This window comes from Alnus glutinosa, chromosome 11 (assembly GCF_958979055.1).
Source record: "Alnus glutinosa chromosome 11, dhAlnGlut1.1, whole genome shotgun sequence".
NCBI lineage: Eukaryota > Viridiplantae > Streptophyta > Magnoliopsida > Fagales > Betulaceae > Alnus > Alnus glutinosa.
This window is the reverse complement of record NC_084896.1, coordinates 14,193,586-14,220,921: the sequence shown is the minus strand read 5'-3', so window position 1 is coordinate 14,220,921 and position 27,336 is coordinate 14,193,586. Positions and strand designations below refer to the sequence as shown.

Genomic DNA, 27,336 nt, shown 5'->3' with positions numbered 1-27,336 from the left:
AAAACTTGTTCTTTTATTCATTCTTTCTTCTTTCTTCTTCTAACTTTTATGCCTTATATTTTTTTTTTAGTCTAAAACTTGTTATTTTATTCATTCTTTCTTCTTTCTTCTTTTAACTTTTATGCCTTATATTTTTTTTGTTTTTAGTTTTAGGCTTTAGGCTAGCCTATCTAGAATGTTGAACTTTGAACTTGAGCAGTGTGCAGTGCATCTAGACATAGTAGTAGGAAAAGGGAGCTTTTCACTTTTCACATCTCTAAGATGTCTTAGACATGCGCCAGTCCATGACATGCATTAAAAATAATTAAAAGGACAATACAACACTGTTATCACAGATGACACTAGAGGCTATAGCTGTCTCCCATATACCGATGCCCATATACCAATTTACAAGCTTGCTCCATCTGCATTGTCCAAAGTCCAAGACGTGCAATCTGCAGTGAAATTATCTGTAACTTTTTTTTTAAAAAAAAAAAAAATCCTCTTTTTCTTTTACAATAATTCTAGTTGTGATCGGTTACTTTTAAAAAAATTATAAATTTGAAACACAGTTTGTCTCAATCAAACTAAGACACAGGGTTAACTTGCAACAGTGTGTGTCAATCTCAATCACTTTTAATGTAGTTTTTTTTTTTCCTTTTCTTTAATGATAATTTCACTACTGATAAGTTTTTCTTAAAAAAATTATAGAATTTATATAGAACACCAAACACTAATTCAAATCGACCATCTATTTATTTATTTATTTTTGAATTCAAATTGACCCACCCTTTATTAGACTATTAGTTAAAAACTTTTGTCCTTTTAACATATTTTTTAGAAATCATTATTCTATTTTTTTAAAAAAATATAATTAAACTAATAATTAATTGGGAGTATCATATCATTATTATTGGACAATTGTTATATATATATATATATATATATATATATATATATATATAGGTTATATGATTATTTGCTAGAAAAAAAAAAATTCATTTTGATGACTTAAATAATGAAATCACCATAGTGCATCGTGTTGGTTTACGATAATAATTAATAAGGAATAATATTAATTTTTAGCTTTCTTTCATTATAGATGGATTCACCTCTAGGCCCAACATTGGGTAGTGCTTCTTGTCATCTGTCTTCTCCTCTGAACACTCCAATGACTCCAATAGAGATTGAGGACACTTTAGTGACCCCCATAGAGATTGATGACGTAGAAACATCTGCTGATAGATCTATGCCAGCTAGTGGTCTTGGTCGTGGTGGACAACCACCACTCCCTAGGAACAAAAGAAATGTTTCAAATAAATCTGCAGCATGGGAGCATTTTACTAGAGATAAAAGTACCCCTGATGATGATCCTGTGGCACATTGCAATTACTGTGGGACTTCCTATAAATGTCACCCAAAAATCAATGGTACCTCATCTATGTTGTATCATGTGAACTCATGTCAAAAGTACAAGAGCCTAAAATCTAAACAGGATATGTCTCAATCTAAATTCACTTTTGGGGCCGGGCAGAGTGGTGGTGGTACCAACCTCATGATTGCCAAGTATTCTGAGAAGGTTATTAGGGAGGCACTTTGCGAAATGATTATTGTTGATGAAATGCCTTTTATGACCATGGAGGGAAAAGGATTTCAGAAACTACTCAGGGTTCTTGAGCCTCGATTTAAGGTTCCTTCTCGATATATAGTGGTGATGGATTGTGTCAAACTGTATATGAGGGATAAAAACATACTGAAGAACACGTTTTTTATGACTGGCCAAAGGGTTTGCTTAACCACTGACACATGGACTTCAATTCAGAATATGAATTATATGTGTATCACTGGACATTTCATTGATACTAATTGGACATACCACAAAAGGATATTAGCATTTCGTCAAGTGTCAGATCATAAGGGGCAAACAATTGCAAGGGAATTAGAAGAGTGTTTGGTTGAATGGGGGATTCATAGGATATTGACAATATCAGTTGACAATGCAAGTGCTAATGATACTGCAATTGATTGGTTTAAAAAAAGAACTGTGGCCAATAAAGAAGTTGTTTGTCGTCATGAGTTTATTCATGTGAGGTGTTCTGCACATATTCTTAATCTAATTGTGCATGAGGGTTTGAAAAATGTGACGATTCAATCATAAAGATCCGAAACATGGTGAAGTATGTGAAGTCTTCCCCCCAAAGATTGGCCCTCTTTAAGTCATGTGCAGAAAGAAAAAAACGTTGAGTGCAATGCTTCCTTGACACTTGATGTTCCCACTAGATGGAACTCTACTTATATGATGTTGGAGGTGGCAGAGAAGTACCAAAGGGCATTTGAACTTATGATAGATGAAGATGGACATTTTTTAAACTATTTGTACGAGGATGATGTGGGAAAAAGGGGGTTGGGTTCTCCGACTGATGATGATTGGTATAATATCCGTCACTTTATTAAGTTCTTGCAAGTGTTTTATGATGTCACAATGCAAATATCTGGTTCCTTGCATTCAACTTCCAACTTATATTTCGATGTACTTTGTTCTGTTTATTCATGTTTGACAGAATATTCTGAAAGTAGTGATCTGTTGTTGAATACCATAGCGAACAGAATGAAAGTAAAATATGATAAGTATTGAGGAGATATTGAGAAGATTAACCCGTTGTTGTTTGTAGCTAGTTTGCTTGATCCACGTTACAAGATGGCTGGTTTGGAATATTGGTTTCGGCTTAGTTTTGGGGCTGAGAAAGCGGAAAGAATTGATTCTCAACTGAAGTGAGTATTGGGCCGGTTATATGAGCACTACGCCAGTGGTTCTAAAAATATTGGAAGTGGGCCTATGTTATCAAATGATGAAGTGCGGAGTGATACAACATTAGTTGGTAGTTCTAGGTCTAGAAATACTTTTTTACAAAATTTTCATTCATTTCGAGCGTCTCCAAATTTGATGCAATGTAAGACAGAAATAGAACAATATTTTTTGGAGGATGTTGAGACACCTAGTGAAAACTTTGATATTTTAATGTGGTGGAAGGTAAATTCGACAAAGTTTCCAATCCTCGCTGAGATAGCGCAAGATGTATTGGCAATTCCAATTACCACAGTTGCTTCTGAATCAGCATTTAGCACTAGTGGTCGCGTGATAGATCCTTATCGAAGTTCTTTGGCTCCAAAAACAGTTGAGGCTCTTGTATGTACTCAAAATTGGTTAAGATCTTCTCCCATTAGTGCACATGAGTCATACTTGTCTAACGTTGAAGATGAAGAAAGCTACAAGCTTGACTCAGGTAATGGTAGCAAAATAAATTTCATATTTTGTTAATTGTTCAAATTATTCATTGATATTATTAATTCTTTAAAAAATTTATTTTGGTAGAAATAATATCCAATTCCATCACATATGATGCGGATTAAGGCTTGAAGGATGTACTTTGTTGAAAGATGTCTTTTTGTTAGTTCGAGGTATTTTTATGCATATTATTATTATTTTTACATAATATTTAGTTTGTAAAATTTACTGTTCTTATGTTTTGATTTATTTGATTATTGCAGGTATCACATGGAAGGAATAAAATCAAGTTGTTGAGTTTAATTTGATTATTGATAAGATCATATTAAAGGATGCTATTTATTATTTAATTTGTGTTAGTTTTCTTTAGTAAATTTTAATTTTTTTGTGAACTTTTAAATTGCTTTTTGTTTAATTATTTTAGTGAATAATGATATAAGCATTAAAGTATATTATTTATTTGTTGCTTTTAAATTGCTCTTTGTTTGACACAAATTTAAAGCACCACAAGTCGACCGTTGAGTAGTGTGCCTCTGTCCTTGGAGCAGTGTGCCTGCTTGCAACCAATAAGTTCAACAACCATACAGTGAGTGTAGGATTGTAGGTCTTCTTTCTTATCATGTAGGTCTTCTTTCTTAGATTCTTTCTTACAATCTAAGCCGTGAGAATAGAACATGCCACCAACTAAAAAGTAGGTGGCATAGTACCGAGGGCTGAGGGGTCTTCTTTTCTTCTTCATGTCGTCTTCTTTCCTTCATCTTTTTCTAAGAAAAACAAAAACAAAGAAGCGTTGAGAGGCTTTTGCAACTGATTCGGGCTGCAACAATAAAAATCTCTTTTAGGTTTTCATCTTTATTTTCTTCAATCCACGTAGGTGGGTTTTCTCTCATTTTTTTTCTTTCTTTTTTTACACCGGTTTCCTTTGGATCTGAATTTTGGTTTATGGGTTTTTACCATTTTTTAGATTCTCTCTCATTCTCACCTGAATCTTCTGGTGCGCACGGCATCGAAACCACAGGCATGAGATTCTTGCCAAAGATTGTTTATATTTCGTCTCTCATTTGTTTTTTTTGTAAAAACAAACTAACAGTAACAACAAAGTAAACCTCTAACCGATTACCGACCGGTTACCGGTGACGGTAACGGTCGAAATAAATCTCGTCGGAAGGAAGTCGGTGAAATTACCGACTTCACCGACTTCCTCGGGACGGTAGGCTGAAAACCCCCTACCGTTCCCGATTCCCCCGATACCCACCCCTAGTGCTAGGTAAGAAGTGCAAGTGGATCTCAAGAAAAGGAGAGGTGGACATGTGGCATAGCAGTAATGCCATTGTGGGAAATGGGAGCAGTAATTAGCTGATAGCTAGATTATGTTAGTCCTTTCTACATTATGTTAGTGCTTTCTAGATTAATGGGTAGTGGTTAGACATGGGCTGAGTTAGTGGGCCATGTTATTTACAGCACTTCCTTAGTGGGTCAGTAGCCCATGTCATGGGCTGTTCATTATTATTTGTATTTAAAGTCTGATAGTTTCTATGAATGAGATTATCCAGATTATTATTTAAAGTAGTTCCTATTCAAAGTAGTTCCTCTTAATCGAGTGTTAAGAGTAAAAGGAGGGATTAACCTCTTTAAGTGTCAAAAGCTATCTTCTTTACTTCTAAATCAACTAAGTTCATTACTCTCTCTCTCACGCTCGGGCACGCAAGAGTAGGAAGTGGAAAGCCCGAGCGTATATTATGTACACTTTACTTATTTTACTAACGAAGAAAAAGAGATATAAAGATATTGTCGTCTCATGTTCCCAATCTCTTTTCCCGAAAGAGCCTTACTTTGGAATCATGGACGAAGTTTGGAATCTAAGGATTTTTTTATTTGGAGGACGATATGGTCAATACCAAATTCTACTAGATTTAGAGTGAGTTGTCCTTGCGATTTTATACATAAAAAATTTAATTTTAAAGTAAGGTGTAAAAAATGAATCGCTTAGAATTATATTTAAAAAAAAAAATACAAATTGAAAATGAAAAAAAAAAATTGCATTTGCAAATCACAAATAAAGAGTAGTACAATTTTAACAAAACTGCGATTTTAAATGCTAAACACTTAAATGTATTTTTAAAATCAAATTTTTAATAACACGTTTTAAATTTCGCTTTTTAAAATTGTATAAAATTGTAAACGGAAAAAACCTTTAATAAATATAAAGTTCATATATACTGTTCCAGATCCGTTGGAATATGTGAATTTTTTTTATTTTTTTGGGTGCAATAAACCTTATTAAGGTTGAATACCTATAGACAAACAACACTGATAGCATGTAAAATGTTTGGAAGAGCATGAGTGCATGTGAAATTTCTGTCATGGATCTCAACCTGAACATCCAAGCATCTGGCTTGCTTCCTTGAATGGTTGTTGGTCGTGAGCTTAATTGGCTGCCGTGGAATAATAAATTAAAACCAAACGAAAGGCGAAAGCAACACGAAAACACATTATTATATCCAGAGTGTGGAGGGCACACGCCTTTGGGAAGTTCTAGAGTAGAGATTTGATGATGGCCATGCATGTGACCGGGACAGGTGGAAAGTAAGTGTTGTCTTTATAGAATCTGATGCCTGTTCACACTCAACTATTTAACTGCAGCCGCCGCGCGTGTATACATATACAAGTTTTTTTATTTTGCTTTCGGTTGCAACTAATTTTTATTTTTATTTTTTTGTGTCTTTTATATGCTAACCTATTAAAGTATTATTAGCAGTTTTTCTTTCTTCTTTTTTTTTTTTTTTTTTAATTTAAGAAACTAAACAATTTTTTGCTTCTCCATTTAAATATATTCTACAATAGCTTCCATTATTTTTTATTATTATTGTTATTTTTTTAATGTTTTTAATACCATTTAATAATATTTAAATTAAATGTTAGGAGAAAGAGAAAGGAAAAATAAGTCATTTAAATATTGTTTTAAATAAATACTAGAGGAATGAGAGAATAAACGAAATTTTTTTTAATATTAAGAAAATTATTTTTGCTTCCCTAAATTTATGATACAACTTTTAGTTCTCTTAGTGTTTCCTTAATTTATGTAACAAGAAGGGAATAATTTGATTCAATGAGTTTTTTAAGAATTTTTCTTACATGTAAAAAAATGATGGAATTTAGACAAGTTGTTGCTAGTCCTCTTAATGTACAGACTCACATTTAATCTTGCGCGATATAATTTTTAGAAAAATACAAAAGTAATAAAAGAATAACTTATAGCATTACTGGATCTTGACGGTATTTTTCTTTCTTATAAAAGTGAAGTTAAAGTCAATGTTTAGATGAATTATTGATACAAAAAGTTTTAGGATATATAAAGGGTTTTTCTACCGTATATAAGAAGAAGGGAAAAAAAAAAAACATATTTGTCTCTTTCAATGTTACCTTTGATTGATGATGACCTCCTTCTAATTAAACTGTGAACGGTTGACAAGAAAACAGTAAAAAAAAAAAAAAAAAAGAGTTGTGTCATTGCTGTTGAACAGATTATAATTTCAACAGCAATGAGATTTTGCATGAAGATTTTCTCTGTCATAATATCTCCTACAATGAGATTTTGCACGAAGATTTTATCTGTCAAAATATCTCCAGCATATGTATCATTTTGAACCCGAACAAAATACGTTTTAGCCTGACATTTTCTTGATAAAGAATCAGCAGTTGAACTTAATTATAATCAGTCCCCCTTCCCCATGCACAGTTTGAAAGGAAAAGAAATGAGCTCAATTGAGTTCAGTACGAGTGTTCTTCATGTTTGTGTTTTTGTTCTTTTTGTTGGACAGTTAGACAATTAAATTGCATTTTTTCGTCTTAAGGTATTGTAAATTTATGAAATTTTCAATTAATTAAAATTTGAGCAATTCATCCGTTAAACTTCCAGCGGAGCATTTTGGTCTAGCTCCACTCCAGACAAGATTGAGCATATCATTAAATCTGAAGATTTGCTGTAAGATATGCAAGCTGGAGTATTTACAGTACAAAGAAAACAATTAATTTGTAAAAGAAAAGAATATCATCTTGAGATGGAAAGCTCAATCATGCTATACAAGCTAGACAAGTCAATTATGTACAACTTAACTGTCTTTCCTTATGCAGTGTGATATGATTCCTTCTAATTATGAAAATGTTATTTGTAATACTTGTACATGTTTTAGGGTACGTACGTGGGGAAAAATATATTCAAGTTCTTCTTTGTATTTTTTTGAGATATATATGATTAATTGTAATATCTTTATACTGATTTCATTGTTCATTGGACTAATAACTCAACTTTAAAAAATTTAGAATACATTTCATAAGTGATGTAGTGATTTTAGATAAAGAAAATGAAATATATTCACCTTATTAATCTACCTTCTTCTCAGGATGACTCTTCCAAATGGAAAATAAAAAACTTTGACGTAAAATGATGCTTTGTTAACATATATATATATATATCAGAGTCGGTATTGATATTTGAGTCTGCATGTGAATTTTAATATTTAAAAATTTTGTTATCCATCTAAGCAATTTTATAACCTGCAGGTGAATGCTGGCAGAAAAATGATTATATAATAAACACAAATTCAACTTTGCAAAGGCGCTCACCCAAAAAAAAAAGGACTTTGAGGTGTGAACGCATTAGGTTCCAAAGAGATCAACTACCCCACTTACCACCTGTGTCGCAAGTGGACAGCACCACATCCAAACTATACGAATCCTTGCTACCTATATAAATAGGGGCGTGTGCCTTCCACACTCCTCCATATCTAATCCCCCACTACTTTCTGATTACTCCTACTCCTACTCCTAGCTACTTTCTTCGCTTTCAGTTCTTCCATGGCGGCCAATCAAGCCAAAGCTTTCGACGTTGAGGGACAAGTCCAAGAGGTAGAAGAGGAAATAAAGGTTTTCGATTATGCCAAAAGAGCACAGTGGCTTAGAGCTGCCGTATTGGGCGCCAATGATGGGTTGCTTTCCACTACATCCCTAATGATGGGAGTTGGAGCCATTAAAAAGGACGTTAAGACCATGATCCTCACGGGTATCGCCGGCTTGGTCGCCGGAGCATGTAGTATGGCCATCGGGGAGCTCGTCTCCGTTTACTCGCAGTACGATATAGAAATGGCTCAAATGAAGAGAGAGGGTAGGACTGAAAGCATGGGAGCCGAGGAGCTAGAAGCTGAGAAGGAGAAATTGCCGAACCCGTGGCAGGCAGCCGGAGCGTCAGCCCTTGCATTTTCGGTGGGGGCATTAGTACCGCTGCTCGGGGCTGCGTTTGTGAAGGATTATGTTGTGAGGGTCGGGGTGGTGATAGGGGTTGTAAGCTTTGCCTTGTTAGGGTTTGGATGGTTAGGTGCAGTGCTCGGGCAGGCACCTGCGGTGAAGGCGTCTTTGAGGGTGTTGGTTGGGGGATGGCTCGCCATGGGAGTTACTTTTGGCTTAACCAAGCTCGTTGGGTCAACTGGACTCTAATCATCATCACCATATATATATACTGGCCAATGGCCATAGCCCGCAGGCCGCAGTGATCGATCTCTAGTCTTCAAGTTTTCCTCTTGTTTACTTTTTCATTTATTTCTTCCCTACGTATAATACGCTCGTACGTCTTTCAGATCTTGCAGTACCGGTTGATGGGGCAAATTAAGAGAATCTTTCTCAAGTTTGTTTCTTCTCTTAGCTCGTTTTGAAAAAGGAAAAGAAAAAGTCATAAGATGAAAACTGCTTTTTGTATTTTTATCCTGTTTGTTAGTATATTTAATTATCTTAAAAATAGAAAACAAGCAAACTACAAACTGCTTGTTTTCATATACTCATACTTCGGTAAAAGTAAACTCAGCTTTGCTTTCTTATTATACTCACGCTCCCATTAATTAATTAATTTAATTGGTAGAAGAACAAGGGGCCCGGCCGCCAGAGGTATACTAATTAACATCGATCACCACGAATGACCCATGCGAATGATCACTATTTTAAGCAATATTATTCCATCCACTCACATTAATTTATTTGATTAGAGGAGTTTCTATTTAATCTAATAAAAATAAAATATTGACTCATTGCTATGTTAACGTATATATCGACTGTCGCTCATAAGAGTTATCGGCAACAATTTTTCTGTCTTTCATTTGTTGATGAATATTCTCGACGCGATGGAGCACAATATGCAGGGGCGGAGCTACTCTTTGGGTTGGGGGGCTTGGGCCCCCCCAAGCCAAAGGGTCTCCCCCCCAAAAAAAAAAAAAAAAAATCTTAAAAAAAAAATTTAAAATTTAAAATTTTACCCCTTAATTTTTTTATTTTCTTAGTTTTGGCCCCCCCAAAATTTTTTCTTTTCAATTTGGCCCCCCCAAAGTTCAAAACCTGCCTCCGCCCCTGACAATATGCATGCATGCTTTATATACCATTTACTACAAAAAATCGTGTATTTTGAATCCTTTTTTTTTTTTTTTTTTTTTTTTTAAGTCGGTTAGAAACGACTTAACATATAGCTTTTAGACTCTAGGTTAGAATCGTTCTACTGTTCAAACGACTTCAATTAGAGTCATTTTTACCAAAACAACACAAAACGTTTGAAGTCGTTTTAAGTTGGAGTCCTTTTCATTACAAAACGACTCTAACAATTGGAGTCGTTTTAGAGTCTTTTATAATTAGAGTCCTTTATATGAAAAACGACTCCAAAAGTGTGCAGTCATTTTAGATCGAAAACAACTCCAACAGATTCGAGTCGTTTTCAGTACAAAATGACTCTAACAGTTGGAGTTGTTTTAGGGATAAAACCACTCTAATTGTTAGAGTCGTTTTATATGAAAAATGACTCCAAATAAAAAAAAAATTATTTCATTAATTAATTTTTTTTTCTTCTGGCAAAACCTAATATAGCAAGAATAATGTTTACATATTCATACACTCATAAACGATCATTTACACTCATAATCCGAACTCCATACACTCATAAACGATTACTATGGCTTGATGTGCATCAAACCATCAACAAAACAATAACAAATAAGACAACGTATCAATATAATGTCACTCAACTCCAAACATATATAATACAAACCTCAAAACGTTCAAAGTAATTTCAATATTATATATAAGTTACCTACAATTACAAAACGATCAAACCATATGAATAGTATTTACATCATTTACAAATTTCGATATCCCACCTACATTCAAAAGAATACTAATACGGTCTGTCACGACTGCCAACATAACTTCATATCCTATGTACATAGTCACTCATGCGGACCTCGTCCTGGGACGAGGGTGTGGCACCTACATTAGTGATTCGGATGAAATGTATTACGCAACTAGTAACGATATACGTAACATTTTCAACTGTATAATGAAAAAAAAAACCACTTTGTTAATTAGTTAATCATGTTGGGAGCTAACCTGGTCGACTGGCTACTGAAGATCTCGTCCTCACGACAACAGGTGACTCAGTGTCTTGCGCAACCAAATTGTTGCCCGTTGCTGCATTGGAGGCAACACTTTCGATAATCCTTTTCAAATCTGCTATCATCTGATCCAGTGCTGCCATCCGTTCATGAGTGTTGATTCTCTTCTCTTCTTGCAATTCATGCAGCTGTGCCTTCATTGAACTCATTTCACAGAAATATGCAAGGCCCTGGGACATGCGTGACACTGATGTAGATGAGGGACACGTGGATCTAACTGGTAGTGGCCCAAGCCCCGTTCCACGAACATAGCCCGAGTATTCTGGCCTACCCATTGCCCTTGCATATGCATCGTCCTTGGCCCATAGTATTAAACCCTGTGGAGATACCGGGTTTCTTCTTGCACTGTCCTCGACCATGAGCTCCTTAAGCTTGTCCTAACATATATTAAATGTGTTAATTATTAAACATCTATTTGCCTCAATAAATACTTAAACGATTTCAATATATATGGTAAATTCAACATCACACAAGCTAAATCATTAAGTTAAGCATATATAATTGTCTCTGAAGACTAGTGAGTGCATGCTGGCCGTCCAATCTCTTCTTATGTGGTTTGCCACAAAAACTTCAGCACGGGTAGGTGGTGCCCATTTTAGTATTTCCTATGAATACAAACAATATAAATTGATCAAAGTTAGTCATGAATGTTAGAAACTAAATAAATATATATATGTTCTTATGAATGAAAGCAACATACAAGCTCTTTCACAACTCTGGCGTAGCTCTTCGAGCCAAATGTGTGAAAGATCTTGTGACTTGTTTCGCATTGCCTGTTCTTTTCAACATTGCCTACACAATTTTTGTTATAAACAAATACGATATCATGCATTGTTGAAAGTTTAAAGACATGCGATATGTTGTACATGACATTTGTTGATATAATTACCTGATCTTTCGCAGTCAACAATGTGTCGATGGTTGTTTATATGTCCTCAGCATCGAAAATCTCGATGTTTGGCATCGATTGTAGAATTGATTCGCGGGTATCATCGGCCTGTATATGAAGACCTCTATTCACCCTACACTTGTGATTTTTTTCGCTTTATTCCCATGTCCATGAATGCTATCTGTTTGATCGCTTCTATTGGTGCATCAAGCAGGATGTAGAATTTTTTCTACAAATGCTTGTGATGAGAATGCAAAATGTCATATTTTTCTCCTTTAATATTTAGCCTTTTATACTTATTTGGTGCCTAAATGTACTCATTATTCTTTTTATTTTGATTTAGGATGCAAATAGAGGTGTTGAATTCAAAACAAAGCTAATTGGGTGATTTTGGACAGTTTCGACATCGCCTCGTAATCTGGGCATAACTCTCTCATCCGAGCTTTGATTGAGATGATTCAAGATGCTATGGAACACCAAGAAAAAGCTCTACAACGTTCATGTTTTGAGAGATACTGAATGCATTAAGGTCAAAATCGGGCTTGAAGTTGCTGCACGTACACTATTGACGTTCTAGAACGTTCCTTAGCATGAAAATCTAATACGCAGTTTATTTGCGGAAGTTTTCAGATCTGGTGCACGAAAGTCCAGCTGAAAATACCATATTCCTAGTTATATTAGGACTTTATTTTATTTTTAATATTTTCCTTAATTAGTCAGATCTGGATATTGTTATTCTAGGATAAGATTTAGAATATTTTTAGGGTAAGATTTAGAATATTTTTAGGAGATAAGATTTAGAATATTTCTAGGAGATTTTGTAGGCTTCTAATATGGGGGATCGATGAACGTGTATAAAGGGGGGAATCATCAGACTAGAAAAAAATATCCTCTTCCCTCTTCTCTAACTTCTCCTTTGAGTTTTAATCATGGCCCTGCGTGGCTAAACTTTCATAATTGGTTGAAGGAAATGGAAGACTCAGAATCAATAAAACGGTGAGATCTAATTTGTTTTTATTATTCAATTTATGCTTTGAGTATCGGATGTTCTTCTGTGCCTATTTTTATGATTGTCTCGTGTAATTACTAGTAGACTTACTAGTTTATTATTCGTTGCAATCTACTGTTGGGTTAGATATCAAATCCGTAATTTTTTGATCCCTCTAATTTGTGAAGTAACTAAGATTTAATGATTTACTGTGTCAGAAATTATTAGATCTTAGGAAGAACACTCGACGAAATTAAATGCAACCGCTTGTGCTTGTGTTGTTTCGCTTCATCGATCTCTCTAACTCTTAAGGCTGCTACTAGATTAAACCTTTAGCGCTTTTCTTGGGTTGTTTAGTAATTAAGGTTAATTAGATCGCTTGTCTTCTAATAAACTGCGACTAATGAGAGATAGGAAAATAGTTCCAACGGTGAATATGCAAAACATGAATTGATATATAGTTGCATCGATGATTAGTTGTAAAATTCCGATGGTGGATGTTGCCTTAGACTAATGTTTGTTCTTTTGATTTATACTTCAATTTGAATTGTTCTTCTTAAAATTGTTTTCGTTATACTCAACCCCAACCCCCCCCCCCCCCCCCCCCCCCCCTCCCCCCATCCTTGTTAATGTAGCATAAAACTAGGCTAAATACTCTTAGTGGGATCGACCCTTACTTGGACTACTACATGTACTTTTAGAAGTAAAGGTTTTATTTTTGGTTGTCTGTGATAGCACACCAAATTTTGGCACCGTTGCCAGGGAGGTTTTTAGTTAATTTTTGTGCTTTTTGTGATCCTTATTTCGTTCTTGAAATTTTCGAGTGAAAAAAAAAAATTTGTTAGTTTTTGATAGTTATTTTTATCTATTTTCATTACTCTAGACTTTTCCTGAATTGTTTTTCATGGTTTATTAGAGTTTCCTTGATTTTTTATGATTGTAACTCGATCTTCTAATCAAGGTAATTTTCTATACGATCCAGAAATAGAGAGAACTTTGTGCAGGTTAAGGAGGGAAGCTCGGAGAAACTCTGAAGATAATGATCTGGCTCTTGACTTCCTATTTGCTAGCGATTCAAATTTAGAAGAGGAGGAAATCATGCATGGAAATCGAACTTTGAAAGAGCTTGCCGCCCCTGATTTGAATCAACAACCTTTATGCATAACATTCCCTACTTTAGATGTTACTACTGCTTTTGAATTAAAATCTGGACTGTTAGTATTTTATATTGGCTACATTCTGGATAAACAAAAACACTTTATGTAATGGTTGCGATTTAAAAGGAGGGTCGGTTCTCAAATTCAGAATCTTCATGTATTCAGACAATGTACAAATCAAAGCATGTGACTGATCACAAGCGTCTTGAAGATATTCATGAAGAGTCCTTGCAAATTCCAAGGCAAAACAACCGGTTCCTGTGCAACCGTCCGGACGAGCCTTTGAAGGCGTTCGGACGCCCCGCAGTGTCTTACAGATAACGATGAAGACATCCGGACGTCAAAGCAACACCGTCCGAACGCTAGGCCAATCATTGTTCAACTCGGAGTTGGATTTCAGAAGTCGACACTGTTTGGGAAGTCTCTGCAAGCCGTCCGGAAGACGTGGCAACATGTCTGGATGATGTCCAGTATTTCAAAATACTCCAGAGTTTCGTTTGAACGAGGAAAGGATTTTAGTGAAGATCATCCGGACGCTCTCGGTCAAGCCATCCGGACGTGAACCTGATAAAGATAGAATTACGCTATTTCTAAAAGGATATCTCAGAAAACCGTCCAAAGCTAACTTCAGTCCGGACGCTTGACAGCCAGAGCCTGAATCTCTGCAATTTTAGGCTTCCTGTAAGCCTATAAATAGAGGGCCCTAGGCTTGTATTATGTACAGAATTCAACAGTGAATTCCATAGTACTTTGAGAGGGTGTTTAGGGAGAATCGAAGATCTGCTAGCTCTCAAGCCATTGCTGGTGTGTGGTCGTTGTTTGTGTGAAGTCTATCTTAGGGGTCGGTCCTAAAGTAAAGGAATCCATCAAAAACCCCTTCAGGTAGAAAATCTGGTTGGAAAACTTTCACGATGGGCTTCGTGTCAGAGTTAAAGGTATGACTACTACATAAGGGTATATGAGTATGAGTGTCTTGTAACTAGCTTTGTTTTTGGATAGTGGATTTCCCGGGTTTGGTTGCCCCAGAGTGGTTTTTCTCTTCACAGAGTTTCCACTTCATAACAAATATCTTGTCTTATTTAAATTATGCATCTAATATATTTTGTTGCATACAAACACACACAATTGGTTAAATTAGAAGTCAATATTTTATTTTCAATTGGTATTAGAGCTTGGTACACTCTGTTTTAGATTTATTTTTTGAGTGTATCCTTTTGACTTCTGTTTTTTATTATTATGTCTCAAAATCTTAATTCAGTTCCACCCTTTGATGGGACGAACTATGGCTATTAGAAAGCCCGCATGCGTTTCTTTTTAAAATCAATTGACGTCTGGAAAATTGTTGAAACTGGTTGGATTAAACCAGAAGAAGCAGACGAAATTACTATTATTCAAACAAGCGCACGACTTTCCAATGATGAAGCCCTCCATGCACTATGTCAAGCACTTTTACCATTTGAATTCACAAGAATTTCAAATTGTTAAATTGCTAAAGATGCATGGCAAATTCTAGAAACAACATATGAAGGCACAAAACTGGTAAAATCTGTCAAACTTCAAATGTTGATTTCTAAATTTGAAGAAATTAATATGCTAGAAGAAGAGACCTTTGGAGAGTTCTACACTAAGATTAGCGACCTAAGAAACTCGATGGTGAGTCTCGGGAAGCAAATCTCGGATATAAAACTCATCCGAAAGATACTAAGATCTTTGCCTGAGCGTTTCAAGATTAATGTGACAACTATAGAAGAAAGCAAAGATCTGAAGGAGATGAAGCTTGAAGAGTTGGTAGGATCTCTTTCGACATATGAATACTCCTTACCTCCAGTCAGAAAGGTAAAAACAATTGCCCTCAAGGCATCTAAGGCATCCAAGAAGAAATCCAGAGTCTCATCTGACGAAGACTCCAATATTGATGAAGATGCAGTGGCAATGTTAGCCAAGAACTTCAAGCATTTTATGAAGAATAATAAATTCAAGAAGAAGTTTTCTGACAGACTAAGAAAGGCTACCTACATAGCTGATACAGAAGAAGTAGAGAAGAAAGATCCGAGGGGTCCCCAGTGCTTCGAATGTTCAGGCTTTGGGCACATCAGGACTGAATGTGCAAATCTAAAGAAACAAAAAGGGAAAGCCTTTAATGCAACTCTCAACGATGAGTCTGAAAAGGAAGAAGAAACTCTTGAAGAAGAAAAATTCTTGGCCATCGTGGCCCCACATGAAGATAAGGAGGATTCTCAGTCCTACTACTCTGAGAATAGTGAAGAAGAATGAAAAATGAAATTGACTTCTAAAATAAATAGCAAGTGTGTGCACAAAGTGTTAACAAAAATAAACAATGCGGAAAATAAACAACACAAGAGTTTTTATTAACGAAGTGGAAACTCAATTAAGAGAAAAACCACTCCGGGGTAGCCAAACCCAGGATATCCACTATTTAGAAGACAAGACTGGATACAAAGTAGTAACACTGACATACCCCTGATGCAATGGTCGTACCTTGCTCTGTAACGTGTAATCCAACACGAATGTCTCCCAACCAGGTCTCCTACCTGAAGGGGTCTTCAATGGAATCCTTTATCTTAGGGCCAACCCCTAAGATAGACTTCAGTTGTAGCGCAGCAACAGCACACTTGCAATGGCTTGAGAGAGAACAATCAGCTCCAATAACTTCACAAAATAACTCTCTAAGCTCTGAAGGAATTCAATACCGAATTCTTGTAGTTCTCAATGCCCAGGGGCCTCTATTTATAGGCTGAGGGTTCAAATGGGCAATTGCAGTGATATATACGGACGTCGTCCGGACGGTGAACCTAAGTTGTCCGGACGGACAACTGTGCGACAGAATTTATAAGATTTTCGCTGAAAATCTTTCCTGTTTGAGAGTCGCGTTCGGAAGGTGAGGCACTGTCGTCCGGACGGTCGCACGTCCGCTGCAAGTAATTTTCATATACGGCTTTCGCGCGTCCGGACCAAGGGGGATGGCCATCCAGACGTTTTATCTTCAACACGTAATTTCCATATCAGATGTGCGTGCGTCTGAACCATGAAAGGCAGGCGTCCGGACAGTTGAAGTTGAATACGCAATTTCCATATCTGTTGAACGCGCGTCCGGACCAAGCTGACTAACGTCTGGACAGTTGTATTTGAATTGTGATTCTTGCCTTATGTATGAGTGCGTCCAGACGGGAATCCACTTCGTCCGGACATTTGTATCAATCTTCCCTTATTTGAACTTGGAAAGAAAATCTGAAGCTGATCGATCACTGGAAGTCTTCCGGACGGGTTGTTGAGACGTCCGAACGGATGGAAGCTGGAACAGAAGCTTCTCGATACAGTGAAGGGTCCGGACAGAAATTCACGTCGTTCGGACGAATGATGCTTGGTCTGTTTGGGCGTCCAGACGGTATGGCACGTCGTCTGGACGGCTGGAACTGTGGACAGATGAGTGTCGGGATGGGATGACATGTCTTCCGGACGACTGGCAGGGAACCGACTTTTCTGACTTGCAGAATCTTCTGAAACACTTCTGAATAGCGGAATCCCTGTTAAACAGCATCTTTACATACAAGTGATTTTGTCCAAACAGAATAAGGCCAATCAAAAACTAACAAACTCCCCCTTTGGCCATTCTGGGACAAAAATCACTTGACCGGTTAAAAATACAATGCCGGTCCAAATAAAAAATTACTCCCCCTTTTTGTCACAAAGGGACAAAGGGTAAAACATAGTAATAAGAAAAACCACACAACAATTACTCCCCCTTAATGTCTCAGAAGTACAAGGATAAACAGAGTAATAAAATCCACAGACAAAAACTTTCTAAAATCCAAAACAATAGGAAAATAGAGAAAAGTCTGCAAGTGGCCCAAAAGAGAGGAATAGAAATCCTCCAAGTACCAAATCCTGCTAATCCACTAAAATCAAGTAACGGAGAGAAATCCGTAAAAGCTGGATTTGTACTACTTCGGCTTCTAGCTCCGGAAGCCGGGAACGATGGATTGAAAAACCTTCAGCCGCTTGTTTTTGCATGGCCTGAACCTGGTTATCCGCAGATTGACATCCTCTAAGCAACTGATCTGGAAGATAACTGAGGAGATTCACCATTGAACCTCTGACTGATGCAGATATGAGGGAATGCTACGGAAGGCTCTACATGAGCTGGGGGAAAAAAGCTCATCTTAAATCCTGAGACCCTTGGAAATTTTGAATATATGACCTTAACCAAAATTAATTTTCCAAAGGATGCATCTGTCAAACATTGTGCTGGGAGCCACTGGATGTCTTATTCCTGAACCAAAACCAATCAGAAATGTCTCCAAAAATACCATTAGATCCTGTTAGTTCCAAAAATAATGTGGTATTTAAGACGGCTGTAAAATGGATGCCAAAGAATTACAAAAACAAAGATTGCAATCCAAATGACCAGATATATCAATATCAACCCAACACACAGACATAATAGGATTTTCATGCACACTATCTCAAGAAAATATCCCAACAAATATTCCAATATTCTAAAAGCATAAAAACTTAAAAGAATAATGGAAGACACAATGAAGATCATGGGATGAGAAGAGATGTGCAAAGAATGCCAAAATCTCGGGAGAAATCCATGAGAAAAACACACAACATGCCATGTTAAATCAATAAAAATGCAAAGATGTGTGTATGGCAGGAAAAAAAAATGCAAGTCTTAAACCTGTAGAGATCCCATTTGGACATGTCACTTAACCGTTCGGATGGCAACTGCTAGGTCAGCATATGGCAAGACTGCTCTCGTCAAGACGTAAGAAAAGGTCCGTCCGGATGCTTCACATTGAAAATCTGAAACTGGAGAAAAATTTGCAGAATAATATCTTTTCCTAAAGTTAGCTTCAGAACACGCATGTATAATCAACTAATAAAACAGTCAAATAGCATTGCAAAAATATGCAAAGAATTTATGATGTGTGGGGCATCGATTTTATGGGAACATTCCCAAACTCCTATGGCTATCTTTATATCCTTGCTGATGTGGACTATGTGTCCAAATGGGTGGAAGATGCTGCTTGCTAGACCAATGACCACAGAGTAGTGGTTTAGTTTTTGAAGGATAATATCTTTGCTCGTTTTGGTACCCCCCGAGCAATCATAGTGATGGTGGTAAGCATTTTTGCAACAAGATCTTTGAGAAGTTGATGAAGAAATACTTCACCACCCACAAGGTTGTAGCCCCATATCACCCTCAGACCAGTGGACAAGTGGAGGTATCTAATAGGGAGATCAAAAGAATTTTGTACAAGACGGTAAATCCTTTACGGAAAGATTGGTCTCTGCGCTTGAATGATGCACTATGGGCATACCACACAGCCTTCAAGACCCCGATTGGCATGTCCCCATATCGGCTTATCTATGGTAAGCCGAACAAGCAGTGGAGCTGGAGCATCTGGCTTATTGGGCCAACAAGCAATTGAACTTTGATCTCACGAAGGTTGGCTCACAGAGGAAGCTCCAACTCAATGAATTGGAGGAATTGAGGAATGATGCTTATGACTGTGCCAGGTCTTACAAGGAACGAATGAAGAGGGCCCATGACCAAAATGTTCTAAGACAATCTTTTGAGCCTAGTCAGAAAGTCCTTCTCTACAATTCACGGTTGCATCTCTTCCCAGGTAAACTCCGATCTAGATGGACGGGCCCATTTATTGTTCGCTCTATTTGTTCTTATGGGGCCATTTAGATCGAGGATCCTACAAATGGTACGACTTTCAAGGTCAGTGGACCAAGGCTGAAACCATTCCTGGAGTTGAAGAGTCCGGAGATTGAGACGACTCCTTTGGAAGACCCGAGCTATTCCGAATAGCTATTGTCTTTAGAGGAAAGTCTAGCTGAAGACTTAAAACTTAGCGCTTGTGGGAGGCAACCCTCATTATTTTCCTTGTCACTTGATTGTTTGTTTGTTTTGTTTTTATTATGTTTTTCAGGATAAGTGTCTACCATTCAAGTTTGGGGGAACATTCTGCTACGTTACATTCGACTTGCGTCACCCAATTCGTATTGTATTTTTGGTCACATTGGGGACAATTTGTCATTTTAGTTTGGGGGTGGGGTAGACATTTTTGTTTATGTCTGTTATTTTGTTATTTTGTTGCTTGTGTGTTAAAAAAAAAAAAAATTGCTATATTGTTGATTGAGCATGATTAAATCTTACTATGGTTTGCATATCATTGGTTTGCTTAACATTCTGAACGTTGCATATCATTAGAAATTTGAATTTGTTGACTCATCTGCTGGATTAGAGAGACCTTACTTGTTTTAATTGAAATTTACAAGCATTTTTGCATTGTTTCTGTGGGGTAGGAAATTTGAATTGAGGAATGTGTATCATAAGATTTGTAGGATGATTTGTTGATGAAACCTTGGGTGTCCATTAAAAAATTAAAAAAAAGAAAAAAAAATTATCAGTTTGAGTTCTTATTGAGTAACCGGGCTTCTTGCCCCACTAAGCATTGAGTGTTCGCATAAAAAGATGCGGAATTTAAATTTGAGTGATTGTATGACTAGTTTGGCTTCGTAGCCTTTTTGACTTGAGTAATTAAGCCCTTAAAGATGTTTCTACATCTAGTGCCCTAAAACCGTCTGGTTTGGGAGTTACTAGCCCAACACTCGTTACATAGGTTAATTAGAAAGCTTAAGTGTGACGTCCCACATCGCTTGGGAATGAGGATGTGCTTATATGTATAAATGCACCCTTTATGACACAACGCGTCTGGAGCCTAGATGGTTGGGTGTAAGGAACAAAGCCTTGAGGTTGAGGGTTCGAGTAGTCCCAAGATACCAAAGAGGACAATATTGTGGGTGGGTCACCATGGCTGCGGCGTGCTCTGATACCACAACAACGCGTTTTAAAGCCGTGATGGCAATGAACCTATCAGAACTCCGCAGTTAAGCGAGCCGCTGCGAGAGCAATCCTAGGATGGGTGACCTCCTGGGAAATCTGATTTGGGGAGCCAAAAGCGGACAATATTATGTCATTGGGGGTGGGTCGTTACATTAAGGGAGTCAAGCATTGCACAGCCTACAAAAAAAAAAAAAAACATTTTAATTTAAGCCTTGGTTATTTTCATCTAATAAAATTCCTATGAATTTTGGGGTACACAAACTTTGAGAAAAATTGAAACCTCATGAGTCTATGTTAAATCTTACTTTGCACTTATTGGAGCATGTGTTGTCTCAATTTCCCAGCTATGAGTTAATTGATTCGTGATGTCTGATGTGGTTGTGATGTTCACCTTGTTAAGCCTACTCATGATATAATAACCATGTGTTTGTATGGAAGTTTTTGTTTTAACAACAACATAATGCTTTAAAATTTTTGTAGGTATCATTTCTGGCAAACCCTCAAAAGACTTCACTCGTCCTCTAGAGAGTCCTAGGGGTTTAAAAGGCTTGATGCTTACGCTAAATGCAATCGTCTCTCCCACGAAAGAGGGTTTATGTTTCTTTCTTTGATTTTATTTTTCATTTTGTTTTGCTAAGGGACTAGCAAAATGTAAGTTTGGGGGTATTTGATGAGTGCCAAATATTGTATATTTGGACCCCTTAATTCACATTTGTTAAATCTTTGGCTTTGTTATTTTTTAATGTTTTTGGTATTTTGCAGATCATGAAGAGAAAATGATAGTTTTAAAGTGAAAAATGCAAAGTTTGGAAGTCAAAATCGGATTGGATTAAATTTTAGGTTCTGCATAAGTCATAGTATTTTGACCATAACTTTCAGCTCAAGTATCAGATTAAAGTGAAATCAGCGGCGTTGAAAAGATAATTCAAAATGCTATAAATCATTATGAAATAGGATTTTCCTAATATGATTTAGGATTTTCCTAAATCATAAGTGCCCCGCAATATCAGAACGTGAATTTCCTTGCTCCTGGCAGCTGCAGACACTCCAAACCCTAGCATTTTTTTCTCTTATTAGGGTTTTTGAAGGGTTGAGGTGTCATTTTGAAAATATGGCCCTAAAATCTAGTGTTCTTTTCTCCTATTAGGGTTTAGAGAGGTAGATGTGCCATTTTGTAAAATTTAGGTTTAACCTAATCTTCTGCTATAAATACCCCATGCTAGGCACCACTTAAAGTATCACTTTTTCTCTTCAGAGCACTTGTCTTAGCTCTTGTCTTTTCTTTTGTAAGTTGTTACTTTGTTCTTATTCCTTTTAATTTAAAGTTATTCAATTTTCCATTCCTCTTTATTTTCTTTTTCTATTTAAGTAATTGCTTTAATTTAAAGTTATTTGATTTTCAGTTGTTCTTCTTTCTTTTCAATTTTATTTGTTGCTTACTTTTTGTTTGTTTATTGTTATTTAGTTTTTGTTATTCCTTTCTTTCTTATAATTTCAATCTACTGTTTTCTTTCACTTTTATTAAATTTATGTTCTTCTTTCTCTTCTCCGCTTTTGTTATTTTATGTTTTCATTTCAAGAGTTTTTTGTGTTTTTAGTCATGAGAGGCTAAAATCCTCAATTAAGGTTGAGGATGAAACCTCATCAATGATAACACTTATGCTCTTGTCATGATATTCATATATTCAATTCTTATGTATATTCAAATTTTATGTCAATTTATTGAATCATATTCTTTAAATTGATGATTTTTATTTGATGTTTGTTGTAATTCAATTGATGGATACATCGATTGATTTCTTTGAGATTGGGGTATCTATTGTGATTTCCGGATACAATAGATGATTTCGACTAAAAATGGATAATCATTGTGATTTGTTTGAGTTGAATTCTTCAAATATTTTCATGCTTTGTTACTTAAGAATTTGAATATCGAGCTTATTGAATTGAATTTATGAATAAAATGCAAGAGTAGGGTGTTTGATTTGATTTGGTGAATTCCGATACATTAGTGTTTTTTTTTTTTTTTTTTTTTTTTTTTTTTTTTTTTATATAAATTGTTCTTATTCAATTTTATTTTTGTTTGTTATTTTGCTTGATAAATCTTTCAAATATTTGGCTCTAGGTTAAAATAAAGTTAATTTAAATAGACTTTGATTTTTATTCTTCACAAACACTTCACTACGGATTCGACCTCGCATTTGCATGTACTACGCTACATACGATTTATGTGCTTGCGAGTTAAATAAATTTGCACATCATTAGGGTTTTGGAAATCTTTCCAAAAAAATCACCAAAATGCAACCCGGAGCATAGGGATTGTTTAGAAAGCTCCAAAACGTCCAAAACCTAATGAAAGTTAGAAGATCAAGCTCAATCTCTCAAGAATCAAACCAAAATCTAGAGAGATATGAGTTTTCAAAAGTACCTCAAACCAATTAGTGAAAACGTAGATCTCTTCACGTAGACCATGTTCCCGATGTTGGATTTGAGTTTAGAGGCTTAGGTCTTCAAGAATCTAGTGTTTTTGGTGAGAAACCAAAGAGAAACCATGAGAGGGGAGGAGAAAAATCGAAAAGGAGCTGAAAAAGCTGCTCATTTTCAGTTTCTATCGCATGTTGTCCGGACAGATTAAGAGGCGGACTGGACACGCGTGTAGGAATCACAGAATTTACATTCTGCAGGGAATGAATTTTCATTCCCTGCAACATCCGTCTGGACCCGAACCTCAGAAACTCAATTTTCGCGTGTTTTTTAAGCATTTTCTTGGTGTTTTCTTCACACTTTACCTAATTAATCATTTAGCAAATCTAATTCATATTTTAAACATTCAAATAATGTCTTAAACATTACATCTCTCCCTCATAAAAATTTTATCCTCGAAATTTAAACTCTAAAAAGTTTTATACACGTACAAGCATGCATTTTACTCAAAGAAAATATGGAAATGGTATGAATCAATTGATCATATCTGGGTTTACTTGAACAAGTGGGGATATTGATCCCACATCTGCTACTCAAGCTCCCATGATGCTTCCTCAACACTGTGATTCCACCATAGGATCTTCACCAGTGGGATAGTTTTGGTTCTGTGACGACCCATTTTTTTTTTTGAAAACATACAAATGAGTCATCATATGCATGACTACGCGTCACTGAGCCAACTCAGTACACATTCCTTAACATGTACTAGATATATCAGAGTAATAGAATTCATGCAGCGGAATACAAAATCTAACTGCGGAAGTCAACATCATAAATATAAACTGTCCATTACACAAAAGAGCCAATTAATGTCTATTTGTTTAAGGCTTAAGCATAAATTATACATAACAAAAGAATGGCTATCATCTAAGTGTTACAACTCCCACGCCTTATACAAAATATACAACAGAAGAGACTATCCAAGTCTGGCACCCTTACGACTCAAGCGACATGCTTTAGTCATAGTACTCCAAATAGTTTGCAATGGAGTCATCCTCCGCATCACTAATACCTGCATCCAAAGAAGCTCCATCTATATGGTTGTGGTGGTAGCCACATCCGTATAGTTGAAAGTGTGAGTTCACCACCTCAATAAGAAGTACTGAGGCCTCAATGGTATAAGACTCACTTAGTAAACAATGTACACAAACATACATACATGCAAGATACGATAATGTTATTCTCAAATCATAAGTCCACACACAACACATCATCCAATACAAATCATACCATTCATTACTTTCTTGTATATTATCACAGTTTCCAATAACAATGTACCACACGTGCCATAAGCAATACTCTGGACATACCAACTTTGTAGCTAGGAGCAACAACCCTAGGCTTACGCATCGAACTCAAGAATATGACTCACATGTGCTAGAGCTACGACTCTAGGCTTACCATGAACATTGCCCGTAAAGCTACAACCCGTAGAGCACACATCTCTCGAGTGCTAAAGCTACTACTCTAGACTTACCTCAATATTGCCCGTAAAGCTACAACCTGTAGGGCACACATCTCACAAGTGCTAGAGCTACGACTCTAGACTTACCTCAATACCGCCGGTAAAGCTACGACTTGTAGGGCACACATCTCAGCCAAGACCTACAAACCTTTCGCCTACCAACTCACAAGTGCTAGGAGCAACAACCCTAGACTTACCTTGTCACACCCATAAGACTACAACCTGCAGGGCACACCACTCAACGAAGAGCCACGACCCTATGGTCTACCACTGTGCCAGATGCTACAACACTGGACTTACCATCTATCAACTACCGGGTTCTCATAATACCAAGGTATCCACACTATATACATATTATCGCATATGTATTCCCAAACATCTTTCTTTCAACAATATCACACTCCACAACACAATCACATTTATAATATAATCTCATGCTACTCAAATCATCCATCCAACATCATATTATTCAACCCCAAGCAATTTCAAGCATATCAATATAAGTTTATCATCACAATTCTCAATTAAGTATTTCTCAACTCAATCACATATACTTTATCAACAATTTCGATAGTCAAATATATACAACCAAATATCATCAACATCATCTTATCATCACAAATTCTCAAACCAATATCTCACAATACAATCACATATATTTTTACCAACAATTTCCATATTCATAAATGCAATAAAATATTATCAATATCCACTTATCATCACAATTCTCAATTCAATATTTCTCAACTCAATCACATATACATTATCAACAATTTCCATAATCAAATATATACAACCAAATATCATCAACATCATCTTATCATCATGAATTCTCCAACCAATATCTCACAACACAATCACATATATTTTTACCAACAATTTCCATACTCATAAATACAATAAAATATTATCAATATCCACTTATCATCATAATTCTCAATTCAATATTTCTCAACTCAATCACATATACTTTATCAACAGTTTCCATAATCAAATATATACAACCAAATATTATCAAAATTTAAATCTAAGTTCCTAAGGTTTCTCAGTGAGTAGAATACTCACTTTGGTTGCTTGGACACACAACTCGAATATTCCCCCATGTTGTAGTTACTTGAACTCTATATTGGAGAACACGTTGAAGTCTCCACTCATGACACATGCCTGCAAATAATTATGATGTCAGACTATGCTATTGAACTCTATACTCTATGACACATAAACTACCTGCATGTTCACACGTCGCATTACTCGCTTCTAAAGCTAACTAAGCACGTTAAGCTATTATTAGGTTTACCATTGGTTCTTGGTTCATATTTTATTCCGCTTAATAATAAGATGTATTTACTATTTTATTTGCCTACTTATTGTTATTAAGTCACATCATCATAGTTAATCCTTTTTATAGCTTATTGCTTATTTACTAACTTAGCATTATTTACTAACTTAGCTTCTTGCTTACTAAGTTAAGCACAACTCCAACACACTTAGGTATTTCATATTGTTCTATTACTCTTTATACATTAATTCATTCTCATGCCTTTTCTAAAATCAAAACCAACCAAAGCTCTTAGACATAACCAAATACACCTAGATAACATTCCATTCTCTATTTCAACCGCATTAGATGTTTACACTAAAGGATCTAAACACATTTGCTATTTAATTACTTACTTTCGTTATCTCATTTCTCATTCCCACCTAGTACCAAGATGATGACTTTAATCAATGATTGACAACACATTCCCTAAACATCTAAATGAACCATAACAAAGAATCCAACTTTAGTCAATTCAACCTTATCCAACATATACTCAAAATCCTCATTTACATATCAAGGCCAACTTCTATCTCAAGTGGGAATAATCCATATCTTCTACCCAAAACCTCATAGCAATTATCATCATTAAATCACCATTCACTTTCAAAATCCATTATACTTCATTATCCAATTTTCACCCAAGCAATTTTCTATGAAAATCAACTCTCATAGCTAACACCCACACTCAACCAATCTAAATAAATTCAACCATTTAACATCAATGTCAACAATTAGCCAAATCAGAATTTTAACTAACATAATCATCCCATTTATGAGTACAAACCATATATATTTAGATTTCCACCAAAATACCCATCAAAGCTCCAACTCATAACCTTAAACATCAACAAAAAACACCACCATAAACACTGGCGACCCACACATACAACCGGCCCAAATGCAAATAGCCATAAACAATGTACAACCCCCAAAACTCTACAAATCCACCCCATAAAAACTGCACCGAAATCCACAATAACTAGTTTTAATTTCAATTAACATCAACACTAAATTTATATATCCAAACCACCAAAAATCATTTAATCACATGCCCATACGATTTCAGCAACTAACACCCATAAAAGGACCTAAATTCAAACATCAAACTTCAAGAACACCGACTAAAGCTATCAAGACCGAAACCCATTTAAGGATGTTAGTTTGTGATTGGCTGCATTCTGTTTGGCAAAAACACTTTTATGTAATGTTGCTACGTAATCAAGGATGTCGGTCATTTCAGAGTCTTCATTTCAGAAATGTGCTTCCAGAAATTCAAAGAAGATTTTGTGCAGATTCCTAGTCAGAAAAGTCGGATCCCAAGCTTCCGACCAGATGGCCCATTCATGCGTTTGGATACCCTTCAGTGTCTAGAAGATTCAAACTATTCAAGCTTACATCTG

The 27,336-nt window shown here is 36.0% G+C and overlaps 2 protein-coding genes across 2 annotated transcripts; both read left to right on the top strand.

Annotated features, from left to right (window-relative positions):
- The first annotated feature begins 8,064 nt into the window (after nt 1-8,064).
- Nucleotides 8,065-9,020, top strand: LOC133882438 (vacuolar iron transporter homolog 1-like). Its single transcript, XM_062321619.1, has one exon. It carries the CDS (start codon nt 8,123-8,125, stop codon nt 8,756-8,758), a length of 636 nt encoding a protein of 211 aa, XP_062177603.1. The 5' UTR covers nt 8,065-8,122; the 3' UTR covers nt 8,759-9,020.
- A 9,943-nt stretch (nt 9,021-18,963) lies between these two features.
- On the top strand, nt 18,964-19,591 carry LOC133881129 (uncharacterized). Its single transcript, XM_062320086.1, has 3 exons — nt 18,964-19,153; nt 19,198-19,437; nt 19,506-19,591. The coding sequence occupies exons 1-3, from the start codon at nt 18,964-18,966 to the stop codon at nt 19,589-19,591; spliced, it is 516 nt and encodes a 171-aa protein (XP_062176070.1).
- The last annotated feature ends 7,745 nt before the right edge of the window (nt 19,592-27,336 follow it).

Coding starts and splice junctions, on each gene's coding strand:
- LOC133881129 (XM_062320086.1), top strand. CDS start 18,964: ATGAAGAAATACTTCACCACCCACAAGGTTGTAGCCCCATATCACCCT. Junction 19,154..19,197: donor AGCCTTCAAGACCCCGATTG/GCATGTCCCCAT, acceptor CCGAACAAGCAG/TGGAGCTGGAGCATCTGGCT. Junction 19,438..19,505: donor ACGGTTGCATCTCTTCCCAG/GTAAACTCCGAT, acceptor GGGGCCATTTAG/ATCGAGGATCCTACAAATGG.
- LOC133882438 (XM_062321619.1), top strand. CDS start 8,123: ATGGCGGCCAATCAAGCCAAAGCTTTCGACGTTGAGGGACAAGTCCAA.